The sequence below is a fragment of the Ornithodoros turicata genome, chromosome 1 (assembly GCF_037126465.1).
Source record: "Ornithodoros turicata isolate Travis chromosome 1, ASM3712646v1, whole genome shotgun sequence".
Lineage (NCBI taxonomy): Eukaryota > Metazoa > Arthropoda > Arachnida > Ixodida > Argasidae > Ornithodoros > Ornithodoros turicata.
Genome location: NC_088201.1, coordinates 58302686 through 58329156, shown reverse-complemented (window position 1 = coordinate 58329156; position 26471 = coordinate 58302686). Strand labels below are relative to the sequence as shown.

Here is a 26471-nt window from a genome sequence, read left to right as displayed (position 1 = left end):
GAGTTAAAATCGTCCAGATATCAAAGCACACTGACGTTGACAATACGGACAGGAGTTACATTACATTTCAACATTGAACAAGCAGAATAAACTTCGACGCGTGTAGAAGGACACAGACGGACACTCCTTTTCCGAACAGACAAAATCAGGACCATATGGTGAACGGCTCCAACATCGATACCACAGGTCATCCCTCCCACGATAATTGCCAACGTTCTACATGAGAACAACCAGAGCACAGCAAGAGAGTGCGTCATGCTGGATGCCATTAACAAAACCATTCTCTCCATGCGATTGTTCCACAAACATTATTCTCCGGCTCCTGAAGGCGCCTGGATACGATGAAACTAAAACCACAACAGCCCTTAGTGTGTGCCAGAAAATGGGGGTTACGCTCCCAACTGACCAAACGCGAGCGGTCAGCGGAACACAGAATTCGGTCAACTCTCCCGGTAGGTCTGTCGATCGAGACACGGCAGCTACCCCCCTCCAATTTTTGAGGGCATCATGGGGGGGAGATGGTAATACACACTTCACAGGGGCTCCATCATCTTGTAGAAAACGGAAAGGAGGTTTATGAATAAATGCACGACTGACTGAGGAACGAAACGGAAAGGGAACAGCGGAATCACCGAGCTTCCTGCGAGTGAAAGTGGACCTGACCTCTTGCGTATAGAGAGCGACCTGATGGGGCAATACTAGTGGGCCTCGGTGGGACCCTCTCTGCCGTTCGGTTATAAAAGCCGTCTGTCATGAGGGCTACATACACATTTCTCAGTGTCGGAAGCATGAGACCCTTGGTGAGTGCGTTTTCTGACTCTCGTCTGACACCTACCAATCAACGGTAGGGGTAGTGCAGTACTGGTGTGGGACGTCAGAAGTGACTACGTACTCCAGGATTGAGGATCGCATGCGATATGTTAGCGAGTTTTTAGCGTAGTAGCGTTGATGCGGTTCAAGCAGGCCTGGTGAACCGTTAGTTGCCCACAGCATAGCGGTGGATAATGTAGCTCGCTGCGTGCTACCACACTGGGTTCTGCTTCGAGTCCACTTTGGTAGAACGACCTTTTAGCTTACCTCCTTGTTTTTCTCGCAGCTACTTAGTCTTACTAGATATGGATCGTTGTCATGCAAGCATTTTAGCAGCAATGTAGCAATGCAGCGCGTATTGCAGTCACGATTTATTTGCTGTTGTTGTTGCATAGCAGCAGTCAGTAGCGAGCATAATAGTCATAACAGCCTAACTAGCACAACTGTAGCTCAACTAGGTCAAATTGACGTTTTGCAGTGCTCATAAATTTTTCTACAACGAAAAAGGTAGCTTAGCTCGACTAGGTGAGGCGTCGGACACGTTTCATGCGAAGAAGCATGTTCTGAAACATTCGCAGCGAAGATGAGTAGGATGAGACCATTCATTTCAGCACTTCGAGTGCCGAATTAGTGGTCTCGTTCCTTTGCTCTCCATTGAGGCAGCTGAGTTGGCACACAGACTTGGGACTTTTCCTGTTCCACAGCGTTTCAACAGAGGGCACTGCTTCACTCTCGGTACACACTGCCATTCGTTATACTGGCATGACTCACATGTAATATGCCCGACACAAGAACGTTAGTTTGTATTCCAGGCCCTTGCCCGAGTTCATACTAACTTCTTCTTCGCTTCTTCTTCTTCCGACCCGTCAGCACCCTACATCACATTGTGTGGCATATCCCGTTTTTCGCAGTTTTTAGTCAGTTACAGTCACTCAACTATAAGCTTTCGATACCGCTTATCAAGTCAGTCGACTCTGAATCGCTAAAATCACTGCAGGGAAAGTCGTTATTTTGGACGGCTCTAGCAATGTTAGCGGCGGTGCAGTCTGCTCAGTCTATTTCAAGGGCAACATACAGTAAGAGCACGCTTCAACAGTGACACAGGAATACTTGCGCAAAAACACACACCCTAGTTTTTAAGATAGTTATCATGCATTTGCTTGGTCGCTGTACCACCTCCACCTTCGGAAGCGTAAATGTTACAACGTGAAATGGAGAGCACACGAACTGGAAACAATAGCTGACCTCCGGTACCTCGGGCGTGAAAGTGTGTAAGAAGGAAGATCAGAAGCACGGTGGCAAACTACATTTTCCCATGGGGTTAGCGTGGTGACTTCCCGGTCTTTGTTATGTATGCCTACCGTATACTCCGCTTCCTGAGGTGGGAACGCGAATAATGTATTAACTACTTTTGCCAGAGTGAGAGGCTCTTCTGCTTCTGCAGTTTTTGAGAGGAAACTCTGAGGCGCTTTCGCAAGGGAGGAAGGTTGAAGAATAGCTAATCCACTGGATCTTGCAGCAGGGTTCGCGCAAAAACTACAAAACCGTAACCCATAAAGTCCTATAATAAAACGACCCATCAATCAATGGTGGCATCTAACGTTTTGTGGCAAACCATGAACGAATCAGAAGCGAATAAAATCCTGGAGAACCGGTAAGGAAATGTTAAAGGAAGTGCGTCAAGACGAGAGCCGCCGATGTTTCGGCGATGTTTTGGACAGAGACTGCTCTGTCCGCACAGAAGAAGACTTACAGTCTCTGTTCGAAATATCGCCGGCTCTCGTCCTGAGGCACTTCCCAATAACTCGTATGAGTAATGACTATGACTACGTATGACTTGTGAATGACCAATGTAGCTCTTAGCTTATGGTCATATTGGCTAAGTATCGCTTACGGGCTTGTCACGATTGCCGAGGGCGATATTCGGCTTTGACACTTTGAAACCTAGAGACAGAGTTAGCTCTTTTTAAGTTAGTAATTAGCGTTAGTCTCGTCATGTCTATGACAACGGACCTAGTTTGAAAGAATTCCATAAGAGAATGGGAAGGACAACATGGCCACCTTCAAGTGATTCACGCTGAGGACTTCCGTGTTATCACCCTGTGTAATGACGGCGAGGAAAACAATGCCCCTCATTTTACACTATTGCAGAAGTGACAGCGGCGCCCCCTATTCAAAGTTGGGGCAGCATTATGTAATATTAGTTGAATATTTTTATATAATCGCGCGAACAAAAGCATCAGTTGAGGTGCCTACCTTCTGAGGAAGCATACGACGTGGGTCTCGACGCCAGCGCTGTAGCTGGTGTGCTTTCCCAGAGAACCAACGTAAATTGTAATTTCACCGCTGCCTGCAGATTATTCTTGCTTTGGTTGGCGTTGCAATCGCCGGTAACCTTGGAGGAGGCGGCGGCGGCGGCGGCTTCGGAGGTGGCTTCGGAGGCGGTTTCGGAGGTGGCCACGGAGGCGGAGGTGGCCATGGAGGTGGCGGCGGCGGTGGAGCTGTGCACAGGTAAGGCATTGTCTGTTTCTTGATGCCGGATACACTGTACTCACTCTAAACGAAAAAAAAAAAAAAAAACGAAAGAGAACTAACTAAAATGTTTTGTTGCAATACCTTCAACTTTTTGTTGTTTAAAAATAATTGCTCTCTGGGACTGGTGTTGTTAACATGTGAGTAATTAGGACGAATTGATCAAACAGCGTTGTTGTTGTTAGCTTTTTGTTTCTCTATAAGAGCTTGTGTGGTTGGTTGTAGATTCTGTGGGACGTAGTTAAGGTGGTGATACTTTTCGTTCTTTGTCTTATTAATCTTAATTTCTCATTTTCTCTCATATCAGATTCCTTGTGACCACTACAACCACACATGGTGGTGGAGGCGGTGGTGGAGGCGGCGGCGGCGGCGGCTTCGGTGGAGGTCACGGTGGAGGATTTGGCGGAGGATTTGGCGGAGGTGCTGGAGGAGGATTCGGCGGTGGTGGCGGAGGACACGGTGGTGTTGGCGTAGGAAGCACCGCCTCGTACAAGGGTAGCACCATCTACGTGCTTAAGCCCCGACCAGTCGGCGGCGGCGGCGGAGGCGGTGGCGGCTACGGCGGTGGAGCCGGATGGCAGCCCAGTGGTGGAGGCGGCGGCGGCGGATGGCAGCCCAGTGGTGGTGGATGGCAGTAAATGTATCCACTGCGTACCTCGAGCAACATTGTTTCGATCAGTTCAAGGTGAGTCCCCTGCAGACCCCTTCTGCTGCATACACTGCCGCACGCCTGCACGAGAATAAAATGTGCAACCTGTTATCGTGAAGAAGAAAACCACAGCAAGTTTTACGAGAATACATTGCAGCGATGAACTGTAACCTCTTCAGCTTGTTTCGTTGGCGAGAACCTCCTCCATGTACTTTCATGCAATGTCCTTGGTCCAACTGATAATAAGTGTTTATTATTCTTTCTTTGCATTCGCTGATAAACGAGCACGTACCTGAGGCAGCTGGTTCAATATTGTAATGTCCAACATAATGTAATGTTCAACATCGAGGGAGATGTGAGTCAAGCACTGTCACGGATCCTTGTTTCCTTTCGTTGTTTCTTTTTTCGAGCGAGAGACTGAGACTTGTACCACATGATATGTCTAATCAGTTTTTCACAATAGTGACCAGCTGTGCCTCTCCTCTTTCCAGACTGATTGCGACTGAAGCTGAATTTCCATCACGCGCTCTATTCCAAGCGTTGCGGAAGAGTCATGTACAATAACTTGTTTCTTGTTGTTTTTCAATAAAAAGAGTAAAACCAGTATTTCATTGGTGCCGACTTTTGCCATATACGGGGGACGTGCAGTAGTTTCTAAGTCAGGGGTCTCAAACACGGCGAAATATAAACGGTAAAATAGAAAAACTGTACCTCACACTCCGATATTTTCCTTTTTCACTTCTTTTCACCGAGTTTAATCTGCCAAAAAAAAATTCGTTTGACCACAAATAAGGGTATCTTAGGTAACGTGTGACGAAATTCTATTTAGAAATCTTCGTGCCCGAAAACTATGCGGCTATAAAACAATCTTCGGCGAACGTTAGCCATGACATACTTTTTTTTAAATTCCGTGTTAGCACCGCGAAGCAACTGTGGCTATGAGCGGCGTACAGACGTGGAGCGATGGAGAGAGGACAGCAGGAAGGAGTGGGGGACAGGGGGGCTAGTATGCGTCCTGGGCCGACTTCAAGGGGAACTGCGGCGACAATTCGGGGATTCGAACCCGCGTCAGCTCCCGGTCTCAGTACGGAAAGCGATCACCCTCACCACTATGCCACGGGAGCTGTGGCATGACATGCGAGAGCTTTGATTCAAGTTTCATTGCAAAATAGATTCCCTACTACCAGGGTAATAGCTGAAATGAAAAAAGAGGGGAAAAATGCAGAAAACGGCGGAAGAAAACGACGACCCACCTCTTCCTGTTTCCTTCGGACTGACATTTCAGATAACTGTGACGTTATAACTAGGGTTCCGGGTTTAAAACGTTTACGCAAAATAGTTGCCGAACAATCGGCAGAGCTATATATGACTCCTGGAAGCAGAGCAGCTTAGTAGGAGGAGATTGAGAAAGCAAATAATTTCCTTTCCTGTGTTGGAGGGTTCCACATGTACTTGAACCCCCTAGACCCTGGAATAAAAGTGTTACACGGGAAGGTTTTTACCTGAACTAAAGGCTACGGGCTCCACAGGGCGGTATACCCCGCACTCCACCTGGAAACGGGGTGAAAAAACGAAAATGTGATGTCCTGGAGGGGAAAAAATTCAATCGGGTACAGGCATTTTCAGCATGTAGCACCATATACAAGGGTGTACTTCGGAGTGTTTCGGGATGTGTCGAATTTAAAAAAAAAATATTCTGCGGGTGTTTTTCGGTATTTTTCGGCAAATGCCGAAAACGCGGAACCGTAATTATAACATTACCGTCGTTAGCAGAAGGATCATCGAAACGCAAGCTGAAAGGGAGGTCCTTGTCCTCCTTATATCGCTTCTTGGCGGAGAACTAAGGGCGGCGGACCATTTGCGCGCCATAAAACGACGGTTTCGTTCTTTTCTTTTTGTTTTATAGCTTTTTCCATTGTAGTAGGGATGCATCTTACAATATAATGCGGTAAATCCGACATCCCCTTTTCGTTTGTGACAAACAAAAAAATACTTCCAATGACCTGGCAAATTTTGGAGTTGGAGAACATTGAAGGGCAGGAGGGCAAGAGCGCAGGCGCTATGTTAGGAAACGTGCGTACATGAGGATCCTAGAGCAACAAAGGAATGCTGATTCCCTTTTAGGGATTGGAGAGACTGTGGGTCAGGGTGTGCAATGGATGTTACCCCCTTTTCAGCGAGGCTGTCATTCTCGATTAGGTGGGTCACCCGGTTGCTCAGCTTTTTAGCTCTATTTATTTATTTATTTCAATATACTACGAATCCCACTTGGGATCCAGGTAAGAGTGGACAATTATATAGACAAGGAAAAACCAACACTGTAACAAACAATACAACACACAACAGACAGCATGGATAATGCTATAATGGAAGGTGCCCGTGAACCCCTTGGATAAACTTCTCGACATTATCAGGAGATAATATAGCGTGAGGGAGCTTATTCCAATCATTGCAATTAACATGCGCATAATGTTGTATGTACATCAATGGATGAAAGCTTCGTGTCGGACGGGCTTCGAGTAATTTAGCGTAAGAACCAAAACTTATCCCATATGTTCCCCTAGATAATTGAACGAAGAAGCTCAGTCTCTCAAGTTTGAATGTGTGTTGAAAGGATTCTAACTTAGATTGCCTTAGAAGGTCAGCCATGGAATGGCCGCTGCCGTAAGCGTTGTATATATACCTTAGTGCTTGATTTTGAATTCTTGCAAGCTTATTATAGTGAGTTTTATGACACGGGTCCCATACCACGGCGGCATACTGCAGAATCGGCCTAACTTGCGTTTTCTATAGTGTTAGTTTAGTATTACTTGTCACATATTTCAAGTTTCTTCGCAAGTACCAAAGCTTCCTGCTTGCTTTATTTACGATATAATTGATGTGGGAATCCCAAGACAAATCTGACTTAATTATAAGCCCCACATATTTGACTTCCCTGACTCTTTTTAATGACACATCATTCAACTGATAACAAAATTCAGAGACTGATTTTCTAAGTGTCACTGTTAAGACCACCGTTTTGTCGGGATTCAGGGACATCTGCCATTCATTACACCATCGCTCAATTCTCTCCAGAGCACGTGCAAGAACGACATGACCATCATACGTTTCAATACGACGATATACAATACAATCGTCGGCGTACAGCCGGACCGTCATTGATAAATCTGAAACTTGCAAACATAGATCATTACATCTGAAACATAGATCATTAATAAATAAAAGAAAAAGCAATGGGCCTAACACTGATCCCTGTGGTACGCCAGAAGAGATTTCGCTCCAATCCGAATTATGACAGCCGTACGGCACAAAATGTTTCCGGTTACAAAGGTAATCAGAAAGCCACCCCCCGATTGTTTCGTTTTTGAAGATACTGTTAACTTTTTGCATTAAGTTTTTTATGGGACACCTTACCGAAAGCTTCTCGGAAATCCAACAAAATCGCATCAGTTTGCACTTTGTCACTAATTGCAGAGCTAAAATCATGAACTACTCCAACAAGTTTAGTTACAGTGGAGAACCCTTTTCTGAAACCATGCTGAGAAGTTGATAGAATATTATGTTCTTCAAGAAAGTGTATCAAATATACAGCAATGATCTTGCAATCTATCTTGCATGACGTTGATAACAGTGAAATTGGCCTGTAATTGTCCACAATATGCAAGTCCCCAGATCTGGGTACTGGACATACTTTGGCAATTTTCCATTCCAGCGGTGCGGCCTTGTTACGTAAGCTAAAATCGGAAATAACCATGAGATATTTCGAGACCCAAACACTGTAACGTTCTAAAAAAGCATTAGGTATTTCGTCAGGCCCAGTGCTTTTTCTTACATCAATTTTGAGCAAAAGATTTAAAGTTCCCTCCTCTTGGATAATAATGTCACGTATCTCACTCACATTGGTCGAACAGAAAAGAGGAGAGAAGCCATTATCGCGCGTATAAACGGAGTCAAAATACGAGCGAAACGCTTGAGCAATGACACGGGGATCTTCGACACTTTCTGCATTGATAGTAAATGTCTTGATGTCACTTCTGTTTTTATTAGTCGTGTACCTCCAAAATTTCTGCGGGTTGTTCCTCGAAAATTGTTCCATTTGAACATTAAAAAATTCAAACTTTGCGCTCCGCAACTTTTTTTTTAAATAACTCGTGAGTAGCCATGAACGCAAATTCGTCATCACGAGACGGGCTTCGACGCGACCTTAAAACTCGCAGGCGCCTTTTCAAGAGTATGATTTCTTTTGTTATCCAGGGGGTTTTGTCGTTCAACTTTTTAACCTTCCTAGGAATATACGTCGCAATAGCTTCCATTATACTAATCTTAAAATATGACCACAAATGATTAACAGTGCTACAAGGATTTGCTGCTAGTCTTTCGAAGTCATCAAATTGATAAGCGAACAGGTCAAGGACGCCCGTGTCATTCGCTTTGTCAAAATCGTAAACAGAAATAACACGGTGTATAGGAATCACCCTTATAGAAAAAATAACCGATAACAGCAGAATGATCCGACAAACCGCCCAAAAACTTCACAAAAACAATCTTCCATTGCAATATCGCTCTGCAAGGACAAACGATCAAGTATCGGGCCTGTATCACCTTATTTACGAGACATTCTGAAGCGATCTGTTTCAGGTTATGTTGAAAACAAATAACAATCATGGTCTCGGAAGTCAAATCGTTGTTCGCCGGGGACAGTTAGGGACAATATTATAAGAGGAAATTGTGTCAGTATTCCCTCGGTTTCCCCCTTGTCACCTATATATCAAGAAACTGTTGGGAACGTGGGGTGTTGCTTTATTAAAGGGTTTGCTTTATTTGAGATGGTGTGTGTTTCGTCGTTAGTTCTCCCTGTCTCCCAGTTTTTATCTATCTCGTCAGAAAATTCAATTTCTCGTGACCGATAATTGGTCAAAGTGCTCGTAACTCACGGCCAATATTTCACAAAAGATAGGTACAGTTGACCGAGTTGTTCTCAGACGTGTAGAGTTTCTTAATTTGAAGCCTCTGTATCTTGGGGGCGATCAAGTCACACGAAAATAATACAAATACACGGAGTCGATGGGATCAATTCCTGCATGACGTTGAAATCGACCTGTGTTACCGAACTGAATTCATATTTAAGGTGCAGAATTTTACGTACCAATTCACGGAACGCAGATTTTTTTTTTATTCTCCATTGTCAAAGGAGAGAAATAAAAATCCCAGCCAAAGATCCACAACTACTATGATGTACTTTCTAGCTAACCGTACAACTTCTTTGCTACCACCGTGCCGGGGGCGGTCATACAGCGACGTCTCTCGCTGGTTGCCCTCACTGCGAGGTCATCCGCATTCCGCGCAGGTTCTCCAGACGGCGCAGCCAACAAACAGCGGAAAGTTTGAACGGAGGGATAAGCCAACAAACACACTCGGGCAGTGGTTTACCCGGAATTTCGTCTTCGGGGGGTGTTGGGTTCCGCAAGGGGGTGTATTTACATGCTTTTGACGAAATATTGTACAATCTCACAAAATTTTAGGGGGGTCTCCTCCAGATTTGTGGAGGATGAGGGGGTGTAGGGAGGTCTGGATAAATCACTGCACTCGGGTTCTCAAAGAAAATTATTTCCGGCATACTCCATCGTTGTGCTCGTTGTATTTGCAGCATTCCAGGAATAATGAAGCCGAGAACCGCACGGCCAAGTTATGTACACCGAAATGACGTACACATGAAATGACCGCAGGCACTCGTTCCTCAAGGGGCTCCTTGTTTGCTCACTCATGCTCACTCTCCTCTATGTTTGCTCACGCTGAGCTCATTCGCCACCGTGAGCATGAGTCAATGTGCTCATCAGTGTGCAAATAAGCAGTTAGGACACCCACGCAGCACAATGTACTGAAAGTCGAGTGCAATAGGGGTGGACGGTATGTGTCTTATCAGTGTTCTTTAGTTTCACGAGTCTGTTCAAGGACCTCCACCTACCCGGCCACCCCTATTGCACTCGACTTTCAGTACATTGTGCTGCTTGGGCATATTAGTCGAGAATACCACGTTCCTCCGTGTTGCAGCTGTATAGGCGCTTTTTGCCATGACACTTCCCTTCACCCATGGCCCTATGCTGTCATTGTAGCTGTTCAGGATACCTGGGAGCTAATGAGCTATTGTGGTGGTTAGGATAATAATGGGAGAGGACCTCCTTTGTGGTTCTCCTCCGAGTGATCTGCATAGCGCGCGTAATAATGCGGAGTCTTTCGTTACCCTCTCTGCAGCTCTTCGTTTGCTCACTCACTCGCTGCTCAGCTCTCAGCATGAGTCAACACGCTCATGAGCGAGTTTTGCGAGGCATCGTCCCATGTTGAGCGGTTCGTCCACTGCTGCCAGCTCAGGCTGTAGAAGGTGACGAGCTTCGGTGTACCGTACGCAGGACATCAAAATGTGCTCGACATCCTCCACAATACAGCACATGGAGCAGTTTGGGGAGTCTGCTTTTCCGATCATATGTAAAAGCGACGACTAGGGGACATTCAGACGGAACCAGTGAATTAGGGTCTCCATGGACCGAGGAAGCGAGGCTGGGACCACGAACGAAAAGACTGGGTCTATACTGATCAGTGGCGGCCTTCTAGAATCACTGCGCCACAGGTCTCTGCTTAGTCTCTTTGTTAATGTTGACAACATTAAGCGGGTGTCAAAGGGGATGAAATACACCTTACGAACCGGACCGGTCTGATGCGCCCGGGAAGCCGCTGCATCCGCCGCGTCATTCCCAGGTATTCAGAAATGGCCAGGGATCCACTTCAGAATGATGTCGTGTCCTATAGGGTGAGCCCCCATCGACAACCTGCCAAAAAGCGTAGGATATTGGTATCAGCATGCAACTTGCTCATGAGTCTTAGGACTTCATGTCTCCGCGAGAGCGAACGATCCACGATGACACCAAGGAACCGGTGATGTGTAACTCTTCTCACAGAATGTTCATTTACCTCCGGCTGTAACCCCAGCAGCCGTCTCCGCGTGAAGGGAAACACTGTCTTCACCAGACAGACGTCCATACCCCTCTCTGTGAGAAATCTCATCACCAGGTTAAGGGAGCTCTGAAGCCGGGACTGCAGTGCCGGCTATTGCTTTCCTGAAGTCCAAAGACAGATATCGTCCGTAAAGAAACTGATTTTCACTCCCCGTGGCAGCAACTGTGGCAGGAACGAGAGTACAACATTCAGGAACAAAGGGCTGAGAACACCGCCTTGAGGCACCCCCGTTTCCTGTGCATGATAGTGGCTGTCACCGCTGCCTGTGCGCATGAACACCTTACGATCCTCCAGATGTACCGCTATCCACCGAAATGAACGTCCAGTTCAACCCAACTTATACGAGACATTCCTAGCGGACCACCATCGAAGGAGCGATGCGGTGGTGCGAGCGGTGCGGGTACGCAAAACGTAATCTCTATTATGATAGTGATAGTAACTGTTGTTGCAGCCAATGCAGGCGCAAAGCGCGACGCACACTCCCTTCATGGCGCCTGTGGAAAGCCTCGGATTGTCACGCATAGAAGGAGCGTAGAACATGCACGTGTATGACACTGACATGGGCACTCTTAATGTCAAGGAAAACGGCGACGGTTAGGCGTCCGTTAGCCTGTTTTTCTTCAATACTTGTAACTAAGTCGAGTATGCAGTCCATTGCGCAGCGGGACTTCCGGAACCCTGTCATGCAGTCAGGGAGGAACCTGCTCGACTACAAGTACCATTCGACTCTGTTGAGAATTAAACTCTCCATTACCTTGCAGAGGCAGCTCGTCAGAATGCCCCTGCGAAAGCAACCCAGCTGTCGTGGAGACTTGCCTGGTTTCAAGACTGGAATGATCTGCGACGTCTTCCAGGATTCGGGGAGGAGATCTTCACGCCAGCTCTTGTTGACCAATTCCAACATCAAGTTCAATGCCAGAAGGCCAAAGCTAGCAATCACTTTGTAGGTAATCCCATCCGGACCTGGTGCAGAGCGTTTCCTATATATACGAACGGCGCTCCTGCTTCCAACTCCCATAGCGTAAAGTCTGTGTCCACTAGATCACCGCTGCATCCAAGGACAGCACCACTTAACTCTTGACGAGCCTTGGACACTGATTCCACGCAGACAGTGCTAGATGATGCGGTAGATGGGCTGAGAACTAACTCACAGAACTGGTCCGCTAGTGATCGTTCTGCAATCCGCAGTGCAGAGAAAGAGAAATGATTAAATTGAGTAACATGGGTGTCCAGACTCTTGTCGATCTACTAAATCCGTCTAGCCGGTGTAGAGAGGGGGGGGGGGCGGGAGTTAATAACGCACAAAAGCTTCTCCACGACCGATGAGGTAGCCGCGCCAGATGACGTCGGATGATCCCACGATGTCGGCAGGCTTCTTTGTAGTGGACTTACTCCCCTGTTCCAGACTTGGGCGACTTCCAGATTTCCGTATAATTTCAGTTAGAGCCCGTGCTCCTCTTTGTTTCATAATCATTATTGTATTCCAATTCACATCTCTTTGTACAGCACTGCTTCAGTTTTTAATTTTGGTTTTTCCGGTATGTGGTGTTGGCCCCCATGTAACGTCAAAACTGGCTCTCTGCACAGTCAGAAACGGCGTCGACCGTCAAAATTCGAGTTGACGCGAAAGACGCGACATTTAAAAGAAGCCCACTTCAGAAGCACGATTTGTCATAACTATACCGAGTCATAAACATTATGCAACATCTGCTGTCGCCCTTTCTGTATTACTTGTTAGCGCCGCGAAGCAACTGTCGCTATGAGCGGCGCACAGGTGGAGAGAGGACAGCACGAAGGAGTGGGGGACAGGGGGTTAATATGCGTCCTGGACCAACTTCACACTCCAAACACAGAATTTCACCGCATAGCACGCTCTGCGCCAACCATTGCCACGAATGGTAGGGTCATTGCTTCTGATTCGAAGGAGAGAGGGAGGCGTACGCCTTTTTGTGTCAATTATCATATATCCAAATTGACACAAAAAGGCGTACACCCCCTCTCTCTCTTCGAACCACAAGCGATAACCCTATCATTCGTGGCGATGTTTGGAGTAGAGTGTACTATGCGGTGAAGTTCAGTTTTTAGAGTGCAGGGGGAACGGTGCCGACATTCGTGTGGAAAGTCGTCGGAGAACCACACCACGCTCCATTCCTGGTACTCCACTCTGGACTTGTAATTATCGGTCTAAAGCGTGGTGCTTATAAGGCTTCTGGACAGTGAAGACCTCGCAAGAAAAGGTTGAATTATTATCTACGCTGCGTAGGGAGAAGTTAGTCTCCGCAGTTGTTCGCAGTTATTGCCACTCCGGAGTTGGAATGATTCCGGAATCAGTCCAGCTTTATCAGTACCTGGAATGGAATGTCAGCAACGTTCTTAGGGATGGAATAGGAATAGAATGAGCCTCCCTTTTAACCGGAATGGTATGGGAATGGACTGACCTGGTTGTCCCTATGGTAGCTTCGGTTTCAACTCGATTTTTTTTTTTTTTGTCTTTGCGTTTGTTGAACCTACGCCAGCGCATCGGACCTGCCCGCGATGACGAGGGGAAATAATTTTGTCGAATGTTTACAGTATACATATGTATTGGCATCATCGTAGTAGACCAGCCATATTGGCTGGCTCCATTTAACGCAACAAACGCACTAGTCTACAACCATCGCAACGCCAACACCCGAAGACGAGCCCACGGCAGGTCTGGGATTGATGTACGTGCTAGATGCCACCTCGCAACAAACCAAAACTCACGGATAGTTGCTCGTGGGACAGCAGCACGAAGGATATTAGAAGCGGATGACATACCTACCATTGCTTTCTTCGAAGAGGGTCGCTGATGTTTGTCACCGCCTACCAAACTGGACGGCCCCAAGAACTGCTCTCTCCCTGTATAACACTCTACTTTACAGTATCGTTGAGCACTAGAAAAATCATGATGCAAAAATATATGGAACGGCGAAAAATGCAGAAACGGGCAAGTGGAGAACAGGCGTGCAGTTTCCCGGGTGAGGAAGAGGCAATCATAGAAAAATAATGAGCACATGGAGAAACCGCCCCTGCCGAAACTGTGCGCGAGAAACTGTCCTTTGGAAGAATTTACAGAACTGATCGGACCAGCAAGAACCCTGCCTCACCCTATTCAAGGATGTAAATTTCATGTTGCCAATCGTGTCACGCAACACGAGATATGCTTCACATGAGCAACTTTGGGGCGTCACACCCTCGTTGCCTATATAGTTCCGAAATATTTTTATATTGTGTTTAGTTCGAAATATTTTTGTCAGTTTATTATAGTTCGAAATCTTTGATTATTTGTTTATTTATTCGTGAGAATTCTTTCAAAAACAACCTTTTTCTTTTCACGGAATTTAAGCAACGGAATGGGGTTGGCAAACCATTCCAGGAGTAGGAATTCACCTTACCTCTCGACTCCTTGGAATTGAAAGGAATAATGGAATTAGCAGACATCTATATTCCTCGGATAGGAATTGGAATGGAATGGGGGCCCCATTCCGCAACCCTGCTCGCCACCAACCAATCCCGCCTGGCATCAACGAGCGAACAGTACAACTTCATGTTTTTCGCGAATTCGGACTTTTGCGGGGGTCCTCCATCCTACCCCTCGCGAAAGTCAAGGTCCTCCTGTAGATCTCCACCTTACAAAACTGCTTGAGTCTAAGGTCAAAACGCAGGCTAACTAGTGACACCTGATGATAATTATTAAACCCCGAGACGAGGAAAACGACATGAATAATTTGTTTGTGATCGTCTTTGTTTTCCTTGCCTCGGAGTTTAACCATATTCATCATGCTTAAGTCCCCCTCACCTGTGTCGAATTATATGGACGTATTGAGTATTTAGCGCGTCGTCTTTATGTGACCCGCTCTCTTCGTTCGTATTGCAAGATACGCAATTTAAAGAAGTACACCAGTCAAGTCTTGCTCGGCCAGCCATTTGACCTTGTAAAGCTCCTGAGTCCTCAGCCATTAGAGAGTTTTAGCAGACCGTTGATAAGATGGCTTGCGTCGAACCGTATCAACCGGAACCAATCAGTGGATAAGATACTGAGTCACGCTCGACTGCGATTGGTTCCGATGGGCACGGCAACCTTATCAACGGTATACTAAAACTCACTATTCAATCATCAAGCGGCTGCATTGAAAGCGCTCCTACGCTTCCTTGAAGAAACACATCTGACAGACATTGTGTGACTTTTCTGGTCCCTGGTTTGTGACAAGTGTTCCCACTGATTTGGGATGTTTGTCTCCCCCCCCCCCCCCAGCTTCTGGGTTTTCTCTTTTTTTTCTCTCTCTCTCACCCAACTGCGGCTACGTGGTCTGGGGTAGCTAGTCTGACTTCGTCGCGACTTACGTCCCCCTTTTTTCCCCCTCTATGACATTACATCATATTGTCACGAAGCGAAATGGGCCGGCTATCGAATAAACAGCAAACGGTTTATTAGACTACTCGGTAGCAAAAGCACAAGAGTGATAGCTCTCTGAACGCAACTGAGTCCAAAGAAAGAATGCTCCAGTCTGGAGCGCACAAGCATTTAAGCGTCGCACCGAAAAGTCTAGAAACAGCACGTGCAGCAGGCGATGTGTCTGGAAGCTTCTTTCTTCTTCTTCAGCATGAGCCGGGATGAGATGTACCGGTTCGTGCCTATAGCCTGGAAGTTTCTCGAAGATGATTCGTGGCAATATCACACCAGCCGCACGGCAGCTCTACCTGTAGCACTTACTCTCTATATTTTCGCTCTTGGAACACCCTGTAGAAGCCCTGTAGTACACGATTAATCGATTGTCGTAACTGACTTGTTCGTCTCCAAAATACTGTCCACACTACCTTACTCTTGCTGAAATAAATAATACTTATATGCTACATAGAAGAACAAGCTCAAGGTTTGTCAATATCGGTCGATTGACGAGTAGATAAATAGGAACCCATCGACCGCTTTGATACCCGAAAGCTATCACGATTGGTGTATCAGCTATCCGAAAGCTATCAACAAACTTGGTGTTGCTCAGGTCGTCATCCTTTGGGTTATTTATTTATTTTTGTCCTAAGAAAGCGCCTCGCAGGGTATCTGCTATGGAGTAGCTAAACGCTAAGTTTATACCGACTCAAGCTTTGCACTCTCTCTCTTTTGTTGAACAGTCATCCGAATTCACACAAGGTCACGCAATGATCATGCCCATTTTTCAGTTGCAGTTCATTACAGTTCAGTGTAGTTGAGTAGAAACCCCCTTTGTCGTCCTCTGCTAACGGTTCCGTACCATTAGTGCCGCCTCACCCACGGACACAATCTGCGTCATGTCTATACCTTGCCAGTGGAAGGTCGTATACCCTTGGCAATGACACAACGTCACGACTCGAGTACGCCATTACGTAACGTGGGGCACGATTCGCGTATGATGGTCGGCGCGTGACGTTAGAGCTGCTGTGTCTTCCCACAGGTCACGAACTCGGACGCTTGGCATTCCGCCGCTCTTGTTGTCTTTTATTATTATTTTTTCTACCTGAGATTCATTTCTTGGTTTCTTTTTCTGCCATTATTTTATTACCGCTCGAGTCGCTAGCATGCAGTGGCTGCGACAGGAACCGTTGAGATATCTTTCAGGAAGAATAAGAAATTTTGAGCTCTAAATAATTTCTCACAACCATGCCCAATGATCAAGAAAGCATTCAGGTGGCGAAAACGGTTCACACGTTCCCTGGTGTTGTTTCTTCTATTTGTTGTACATGGTTGGCTCTAATTTCGGTACGTATAGTTGCGGTATAAGTTGCGATAGAACAGCGACACCCGACATTTTTATGTCCGAAGAGGGACAGCGGGGGCGCCTTGTGACGCCGGTGACTTTCTGTGATATTGATAAGCGGAGCACCAGGCCCAAAGCAGTTCACGTAAGCACACCTGTGCTGCATGCGACCAGAGACATTGGCACCGCCTTAATAATTGGGTGTTTACGTCGCGAGACAACTGAGATCATGAGCGACGCTGGCACCGCCTTGCTAGCGTGTGTGTGGCTGCCTTCCGTAATCCGAAACAGCTCGATGGGAACAGTCGCAGCGCCTTAATTCTGACAAGAGCTGCGAAGAGGCTCAATTAAAGCATCGAGATATGAACGATTACGCACATTTGAAGCAATTGCGCCTTGTTTCGACTGCACCCCTGCGGCAGCCGCAAGGTCGGTTCCAGTTGGGAACCGAAAAAAGGAAAAGAACTCGAGACAAGGAAGGAGGACAAACACGACAGTTTTTCCTTCACCATGTACCAGCTCGCCTACGCCCTTGCTCTTCTATCGCTGGGGTAACTGAAAGATCTTCTTGCAGTGCCTTTACAACAGATACCACCATTTTAGGGCGGCTGTTCATGACCCAAGCAGCACAATGTACTGAAAGTCGAGTGCAATAGGGGTGGTCGGTATGTGTCTTATCAATGTTCTTTAGTTTTACGAGTCTGTTCAAGGCCATCCACCTACCCGTCCACCCCTGTTGCACTCGACTTTCAGTACATTGTGCTGCTTGGGGATTCACATCTCAAGCGACAAAAACAGACAAACGAAAGTCACACAGAGGATCTAGAATATGGTGTCAACAAGAAATAGGGAATTATTACAATAATTTAAGACAATGATTTTTCTTTTTGGTAATTAAAGAATAACCATATACTTTGGTAGACAGTTAACCACAATTAATTTTTCGTAGTGACATTTACGAGCCCGGATTTTGCGTGTGTGCGCGAGGGGGGGGGGATATATGTTTATTATGAAAAATAAAAGAGGTACAGGTTAGTCTGCGCTACGGCGGCGTGCTATTCCCAGAAAGAAAAAAAAAAACGAAAAGTAATTGTGGGATGACTGAATAGCACACTGTAAATAGCGGGTCGAAGCGTACCACAGGGTTTGGGTAAGCAGCGTGAGGCTTGATTCTCGCTTTCATCTTTGTGTCGACTATATTCCCAAAGCAGAAGAATTCGCGCCATACAAAAATATACGATGAAAATGCTGTTCTCCGATACCAATTAAAAACGGAGCAGCAACAGAGCAACGACTCAATCAGTAGAATTCATTATACCAGCAACCCTGTCTCCCCTTATCTAGTCGCACTGTAAAGAACAGCAAGGGGCATTTGGGAGGGCAAGGGCAGCAGCAGGGGAAGGGTACTTGAAAGGGGCTCGCGAGAAAATTCAAAGAAAACCAGCAAAACGCACCAACTAAACATTTTCCATATATTACGTTTGACTCTGAGAGAGCAGCCCAAATAGTGACGCACAAATGACAACGCACGCCATGACTAATGTCTCCATCTGACAGAGCGAACAACAACAGACCCCCTGCTCTTGCGAAAGATCGCGTGTTCCACACACGGGGCGTAAAACTCGCACGAGGCTTTTCCTAGCAAATCCTGAACACACATCGCCCGCACTTTGAGCCAAACTAGACTGCATTCATCTTCCCAAAGTACACAGGCCCAGCAGAGAAGTAGGGATTACGGCCCAATGTCTTCCCACTTCACCAAAACTTTCACCGACTTCAGGTTCATTTTTCTCGGCGTGCCGTATCGCCCGAGCACATCATCATTAAGTATCAGCTTACCAAAAATCCCAGCCAAGAAAGAAGCGAGACAGCAGAAATCGACCGGTGCTGTGTGCAACGAATGGAACTTCCTTTCAGATATAGCTGGGCTTGCGAAGCATTGGAGTGCAGAAAGAGTAGATCGCAGTCAGCGTACGACTGGCGCGAACGTGCACGCACGAAATGGTTCCATGTTACTTACCACTGTTGGACGTGACTGTTTCAGCGGTTCACAATGCCGGGTGTTTAGCCATCCTTTATTTTATTTTATTTTTTCTGAAGGAGTTCCTTCACTGTGCTGCAGATTGCTGGTGATGATGATATTCGGACACGAAAGTTAGGATGGTCGTTTTCCGATAAAAAAAAAAGAAAAATATAGAGAGAATAAACAAAACAACACAGGTGTGTCTGCTCAAGACTATATACTGGATGCCGAACCAGCCAAATTTTAGCATGCATCTCGACTGGGACCTAAAGAAACACGCACAGCGTGCACAACAAGTTAAGAAACCCTAGATGACTGGAACCGCAGGCAGTGTCCATCATCTCGTTCTTTTGCACTATTTAAGCTCATGGATTTGTAGGATGTAGCTGATCGCTCAATTCTCTTCTTCAAATGGATTCGAAGTACTTCACTCGTGCTGCACTGTCTGTTGTGCGAATCTGTGGCACATGTTATTACTTCTCGAGGTGCGCATCGTTCGTGTGGAAAATGGAACAGTTGTATGCACGCAAAATTTAAGAACAGAAGGACGTGATCTGTGTTCTGGACGTATAGGTAACAAGTGAGCACAAGATAACCTAAAGAACCACACCGAGCAGATGCGATGCTCCCGAAAGTACAACACACGACGTGCACGGGGACAGATTCGTACCGTCAGAGCCCACACCCACTAAGGGCCACTCAATTTTTGCACGCTTGGCGTGGCCTAAGTACAGTGCTGGAGAAAAGTTTACAGAAGACGCTCAAGAGCATTTCTCCCTCACAGTAACACACTAGCAGCGTATGGTACCGTGCGGAATTGCAAACAGGTGACTCAGTTACCTACACAGTAAATCATTTTACACCTTTATTCGCTCATAACAGGTGTATTCTTATAAAGACACCATTTTCTATCCCGCAGATTGAAGCAAAAGGCGTAAAAAGGGCATCATTAAAGGTATAACATCGACATACACTACATTTTATCCCATGTCGATCATTAAGAGTGTAAAAAGAGGTGTCAAAAAAGGTGTTTACGTTTTATACACCCTTTTTACACCCCATTTGAACTGGGAATATGGTGTTGAAAATGGTGTTTTAATTCGCGAAAGCAAAAATATATTGGTTTGACAGCTTCGTTCATTAGGTAATCACATTATAAACGATAACTTGAGTTAAAAACACAATATTTGACAGGGAGGGATGTCAGGAAGGGAGCTGATATCTTTGACTCGTTGCAGTCGTACGTGTTAATTGCAAAGACACATTGCCGTCACCGTTACAGACGAGGTCTTACGCACTAAGCTTAAGGAACGTGCCCCAGCAAACTGTATTTCAGTATATGATCAATCTGGTACACCAGTATAGCCTACCGACGCTGGTCTTCCACGGAAGAACATCGTCATCGTTGGCGCGTGTGGACGTATTCTGCGACAGCTCCGGTGTTAGGCTTAAAATCATTCTCAAGAGATTGCTTGTTTTGTATCCTTTTGTTAGTTGTGTGAGTGTGGTTTTCAAGTGTGTGTTTCTAGCGCTGAACGGCTTACAGAGTGTAGCCGGGTCTCGTAGGCTGAGACGCCGGCAGAGCAATGGATGAGGGCCAGGATGACCGCATCCTGGTTTTTAAGGTAAGAGCCCCTCAGGGGTACTTTGGGAAGGATGTTTTGGATGCGTGTAAGAAGGTAGCCCCCGGCAGGGTCCGCGGTGCACAGAATCAGGGTTATGGCTTCTATGAGGTAGTTATGAACGATATGGAGGGTGTCAGGTTACTGAAGGAAGAGGGAGGTGTAGTGATTGGTGGAAAAAGGGTAGAGGCATATTATTTGGGAGCGAAAATGCGAAGGATAACTGTATTTCGATACCCCATTGATTATCCTGATACCGACTTGGAAAAAGAGTTAGGACAGTATGGATTGGTGATCAAGACTCAAAGGGAAAAATATGGTGGAGAGCATGAAGACTGCGAAACTGGAACAAGATTGGTTATCATGGAGCTTAATGGGGACCTGCCAAATTTTTTGACGGTGAGGGGTGTCAGAATTGAGTGCCTATATCATGGGGTCACACGGAGATGTGCGAAGTGTGACGCAACTGATCACCTTGCTCGTGATTGTAAGGCTCATAGATGCCGCTGGTGTGGGTCTTATTACGGGGTGGAATGCGGGAAATGTAAAAGAGACTTGGCAAGAAAAAGGAACGTCCCGGCGGACATAAGGCCATCGGCTTGGGGAGGTGTGGTTGAGCCAAAGAGTACGCCATGGGTGTCAGAGGAGAACTTTCCAAGTTTGGGAAGTACAGAACAGCAGGAAGTGCAGCAGGAGGTTGTGGTGGATGTAGTGGGGGGTGGAGGTGTAGATGTAGTGGATGATGTCAAGTTGGACACCACAGTCGTAGAGAAGGATGGGGAAGTTAAAATTAAAGAGGTTGTCAGTGGGAAGGAACAGAGAGAAATGGGGGCTTGTGATAAGCAGCAAGAGGTAGGAGAAAAAGGTTTAGGGGAAGAAACGAAGGTCAGCAAGGAGGTGGAGGGAAGCATAAATGATGAAAGTAAGGGTGAAGGAACGGAAGAAAAGCGAGGGTCAGAGGTTCGCATTGGCAATGCTGAAGAGGAAGCAAGCCAGGACGATGCTTCCTCAGTAACAAGCACAACCTTAAGTGTGTCTTCAGTGTCACAAATTACATATTCTGACAGTGGAGAAAGCTTCCACACGATGGTATCAGAGGAAAGTGAAGGACAAGAAAGCGAGGAAGTTGACAAGAAGGGCCGTGGTATGGCTTTAAAAAGGAGAAGGGTATCTAGGAAGGCAAAAAAAGGTGGTAGAAAGGCGAAGGATGATATTTAATACAAAGTTGTTAAGTTATTACTGGGTCAGGCAGTTCAGTTTCCTCCACTTCACTCCAGTCCATTATGACGTTCAAATTCCTAACATTTAATGCAAGAGGATTTAGAAGTAAACCGAAACAAAATGAAGTAATCCAACTATCGAAATTTTTGGGAGTTAACTGTATCCTAATTCAAGAGTCGCATTGGCACAAACAACAAGAAGCAATGGAATTCGATAAAATATTTAACACAAAGTCGTACTGGAGTTATGGAACGCACAACTCAAAAGGGGTTGGTATCATTTTCCTACAACCAAGGAGCATAAGAGTACTTAAATTCGAAAAAGACATCGGTGGGAGAGTAATTACAGTTGATATAGCCCACGGAGGAGGAGTACTTAGAATAATTAACGTGTATGGGCCAAACAGAGCAAAAGAATCGGAGGAGTTCTATAAAGATGAACTTCCGTATTATTTTATTGGGGCTCACAATTTTATACTTGGTGGAGACTTTAACTGCGTAACTGATACTATAGATACATCATCAGGAAAACATTCCAACAGTAGTGGTGCTAGACACTTGGAGTGGGCAATACAAAAATTCCAGCTACAAGATTCGTGGCCAATAGCAGGTGGGGGAGGAACGGGCTTTACCCGCCTCAATAAAAAAGGGGGAAGTAGAATCGACAGAATATATATATCAAGTCGAATGGCACAGAAAGTAAAAGACGTTAAAACTATCGAAACAATTGACATTTCCGATCACAGGGGTGTCTTGCTGGAAGTGACAGAAATGGGGTTTCCGGGTTCCCAACGTCCATGGAGAATGAATATAAAGTTGCTCGACCTCCCAGAAGTTGACCAAGAAGTCAAGCACATAATCCAGAGAGGGGTCAAGGATAGTGACCATACTTTTATTTGGTGGGATAAGCTGAAAAATACTGTAAAAAAGTGCCTTAAGGCCTGGGGGAAGAAAAAAGCGCATGAGAAGCGTGCAATGACGCACAAGCTCCAGGAACACTTGCGGCGGTTGCAACAGTTCGGCGTGGGAGTACTCTCCGGTGTGAGCTACACCTCCGCCAAAGATCACCTCGCACTCCTGAGGGAGGAAAGGTGGGAGGCGTTGAGGTATATGGCGGCGAGGGACAGTCTAGAGAAGGAAGCCTGGTGCTCCCGGAGGCTCCTCTCTAAACATCTGGCTTTAGCGCAACCGCCCATGGAGGCCCTCATGACCAAGAGCGGACGAGTCACCAAGCAAAGTGAAATAGCCATTGTGGCAAGAGAGTTCTACGCTAACATGTTTGAGAATGGACTCACGGCAGGTGATTCCTTCTGCGGGGGAAAGGCTGGAAAAGGCATAGAACTTAGCTGCAAGGAGGTGCAGCAGGCTGTTAGAAGCCTGAAGAATGGGAAGTCGCCGGGACCCGACGGGTTCCCGGCGGAGTTCTACAAACGGTATTGGGACATCCTGGGCCCCTCTTTGGTGAAGGTGCTTAATGGTGCACTCCAGAAAGGTACACTTCCAGAAACCTTCCTGGAAGGAACGGTCACTCTGTTGTGCAAGGACCAGCAGCGTAAGGAGGAGTTGGGCGCCTGGAGACCCATAACGTTATTAAATTTAGATTATAAAATATTAGCAAGGGCAGTCGTGGGCCGAATACAAGGAAATATGGAAGAATGGGTGTCACTAGCACAGGGTGCTGCAGTTAAAGGTCGAAGAATTCAAAGGAAAATATGGGAGCTAAGAGATGTTATAGAATGGACAAGCAGAAGGAGAATAAAGAGTATTCTCATGACCTTAGACCAAGAAAAGGCATTTGACCGGCTTAAACACGCGTATTTAAGAGATACATTAGAAGGAATTGGGACGGAAAATACAATAATAAACACAATAGGAGCCATGTATGAAAACGCCAGGAGTAGGTTACTTATCAATGGGCAATTGGGAAAGAGCTTTCAGGTCAAAAGGGGAGTAAGGCAAGGTTGCCCCCTTTCTCCCCTGCTGTATGTGTTAGCCTTTGATAGGTTATTACGAGGGCTGAACAAGTCTGAGGCAGTGAAAGGGGTTGGATTACCTGGGGCAGTACAGTGTAAAACCATTGTGGCCTACGCAGATGATCTCACTATGGTAGTTCAAGGCGAAAAGGAAGTTGAGAAAGCTCTAGAAGTAATGGAAGAATATGGGACAATGAGCGGGGCGAAAATAAATAGAGACAAATCAAAATTGATATATTTAGGTGGGGAGAAGCCGAGGAAAGATCTGGGCTTGAGTATTGTGGAGGAGACCAAAATCCTCGGAGTCAGGTTTAATAAGGACGGGGTTTCACACAACAATTGGATGCAGTTGGAAAAATACGTGGAAAAATTGAAGGAAGAGTATGTTGAACCGGGAACGCCACTTACAGCTCGAGCGCAGATTGTCAAAAGAATTATGATACCGAGATGTGCGTACCTGTTTTCTGTCGCTTACCCTTCTCCTGAAATATGCCGTAGAATTGAGAAACTCTACTTTCAGTTTATATGGGATGGGAAAACGCAATGGGTAGCGCAAGAGAAAATGAAACTGCCTATTGATGTTGGGGGCCTACAGATTGCTGATCTGAAACAACTGTCAGAAGCACATGCTTTACATGGAATATATAGGATGTTGGATGGCAAGGACATCGCACAGCAGGTGACAAAATTTTGGCTGGGAATAAACATAAGACATTTTCGCCAACACGGGATAGATCATAGGAGTCCAATGTCGGAATGGCAGCCAGCAATTTATGAAGCAGGGAAGCACACTTTGCTGCAATTGAAAAGATCAGACAAGAGCAAAGACTACAGCGGAAGCTCAGTCGCTGAATTATACAGAGATCTGAGGGGGAAAGAAATAGAGAAATATCCATCTACAATAACAGCGGAAGCTTGGAAAAGAATTCTTAGTTACTGGTTAGAAGGCAAAAGAAAATCATTCCTGTGGAAAATTGCGCATGAGGTCATACCAGTGAGGGACAAGTTTTATCTGTGGGGTAAAAGCCGCAGAAGAGACTGCGAGCTTTGCGGTCAAATAGAAACGGTGAGGCACGCCGTCTTCGAGTGCAAGGTACCGATGTACCTGTGGTCCTGTTTTAAGAAATATTTTGGATTAAGTACCTTGACATTTGAAGAAGCTATGGGAATACATGTTGGGAAAGTAACCAAAAGACAACAGAAATTTTACATGTTAGTAGCAGTCGAAATCGCATATCAAGCTTGGGTAAACAGGTGTAGAGTGGTGCATGGTGGTGACTGCTGGGGTAAAGAACGAATGAGAAATATAATCAGCTATTACGTACGAACTTGGCTTGGGAGGGAGCGGTTAAGGTTAGGAGCAAAAAACTTCTCGAAACAGTGGCAGTGTAAAGGGTTCAGGGTAGTGGAGGGTATTATTAAATTTAAATTGGCAGATTAGTTAAATGAATTTAGAATATACTACCGCCGCAAGACAAGGAGGAGATCTATCGGAATTTTGGGGTGAGTTAACTGTAAAGCACAGGAGTGTTGACGCTCTTCTGAAGCACACGATACAGCGTTACACTCAAGTGCAAAAGCAATGGGGCAGAGTTTTAGAACTGGCCTCAGTTGTTGACTTGGTTGGGGAAAATAAAGCAAATCAGTAAATTAAGGATATAGGGAGTGGTAGGCTAAAAGATAAGGAAGATGGGCTCACTAATTTTGTGACTCATCTAATCAGTCAACAATACAAGGTCTTCCACGATGATGCCAATACATATACCGACGGTGCCCGGACTCATCGCTGCATGGCATCGTCTGAAGATCGCAGCATCGTAACGCCGCTCATTTCACGAGCACGGACGGCATTACGATGATGCGATCTTCACCTCATCCCTTTTACGCATGTCCCACAGTGTTGCTTCCATATTTTTTTCTCACTCACTCACTCACAGTGTTGCTAGGACAATGAGGGGCGCCTGTGACGCGCGCGCTGCGCTCCGGTTTAGCTTGTGCGTCTCTCACGCCGCGCTGGCTGCAGAAGGGCACGCACAAAGAGACTGACATTACAAATGCAGATGGATGATCCACTCATGAAAAGAGCGATGCTTCGATGAGAAAGCAGACCAAGTCCCAGGCAACAGTGGACAAAAGATAAAAAACCACATGGTTTGGGACTCGAAAAGCTGCCACACATTGGTGTTATGTCTGTTATATGACTCTGTAAGCCTATTTATACGTCGAAGCCTGTCCCAAGCAGCAAAATGTACTGAAAGTCGAGTGCAATAGGGGTGGACGGGTAGGTGGAAGGCCTTGAACAGACTGATGAAACTAAAGAACATTGATAAGACACATACCGTCCACCCCTATTGCATTTGATTTTCAGTACATTGTGCTGCTTGGGTCTTTTTGAGTTTCTGATAGCCAGATGAAAAAGATAGAAAATACCTGTTAGGGGTACCTCTTAACACGCTCTCGTGGAGCGACGCAACAACGACGCTGCACAAACAAACGTCTTTTAAATTTTCCGGTGCGTACTGTACATTCTTCACGTTCAATTTCGGACTCTACTTTTTTTTTCAGTTATAAAATCCATAACAGTATTTTTAAGTTTTGATTAGGAGGGTCAAGTATTTTGAGGTTAATAATCTTGAGCGTAGCAGCCGCCCATACTGTATATGTGCTGAGAGGGTCGCCAAGCTAGAATCGAGCTCTTTGTCCTAGGCTCCACCACTGTTCGCGGAAATAGAGATCAAATTCAAATTCAAGTCAGCAAACCGTCTTGACGAACCTGTCCATAAAATTGACAGTTCGCTGAGTCATACGAACCAGCGGGTTCGACTGCGAACCACAGTGTCACGGAAAGCTCACGACATCTCTGCCAACTGCGAGACAA

General features: G+C 46.0%; 1 protein-coding gene across 1 annotated transcript; it reads left to right on the top strand.

Moving 5' to 3' along the window:
* The first annotated feature begins 788 nt into the window (after positions 1-788).
* On the top strand, positions 789-3980 carry LOC135395061 (uncharacterized). Its single transcript, XM_064626297.1, has 3 exons — positions 789-800; positions 3167-3321; positions 3650-3980. The coding sequence occupies exons 1-3, from the start codon at positions 789-791 to the stop codon at positions 3978-3980; spliced, it is 498 nt and encodes a 165-aa protein (XP_064482367.1).
* Positions 3981-26471: the final 22491 nt, after the last annotated feature.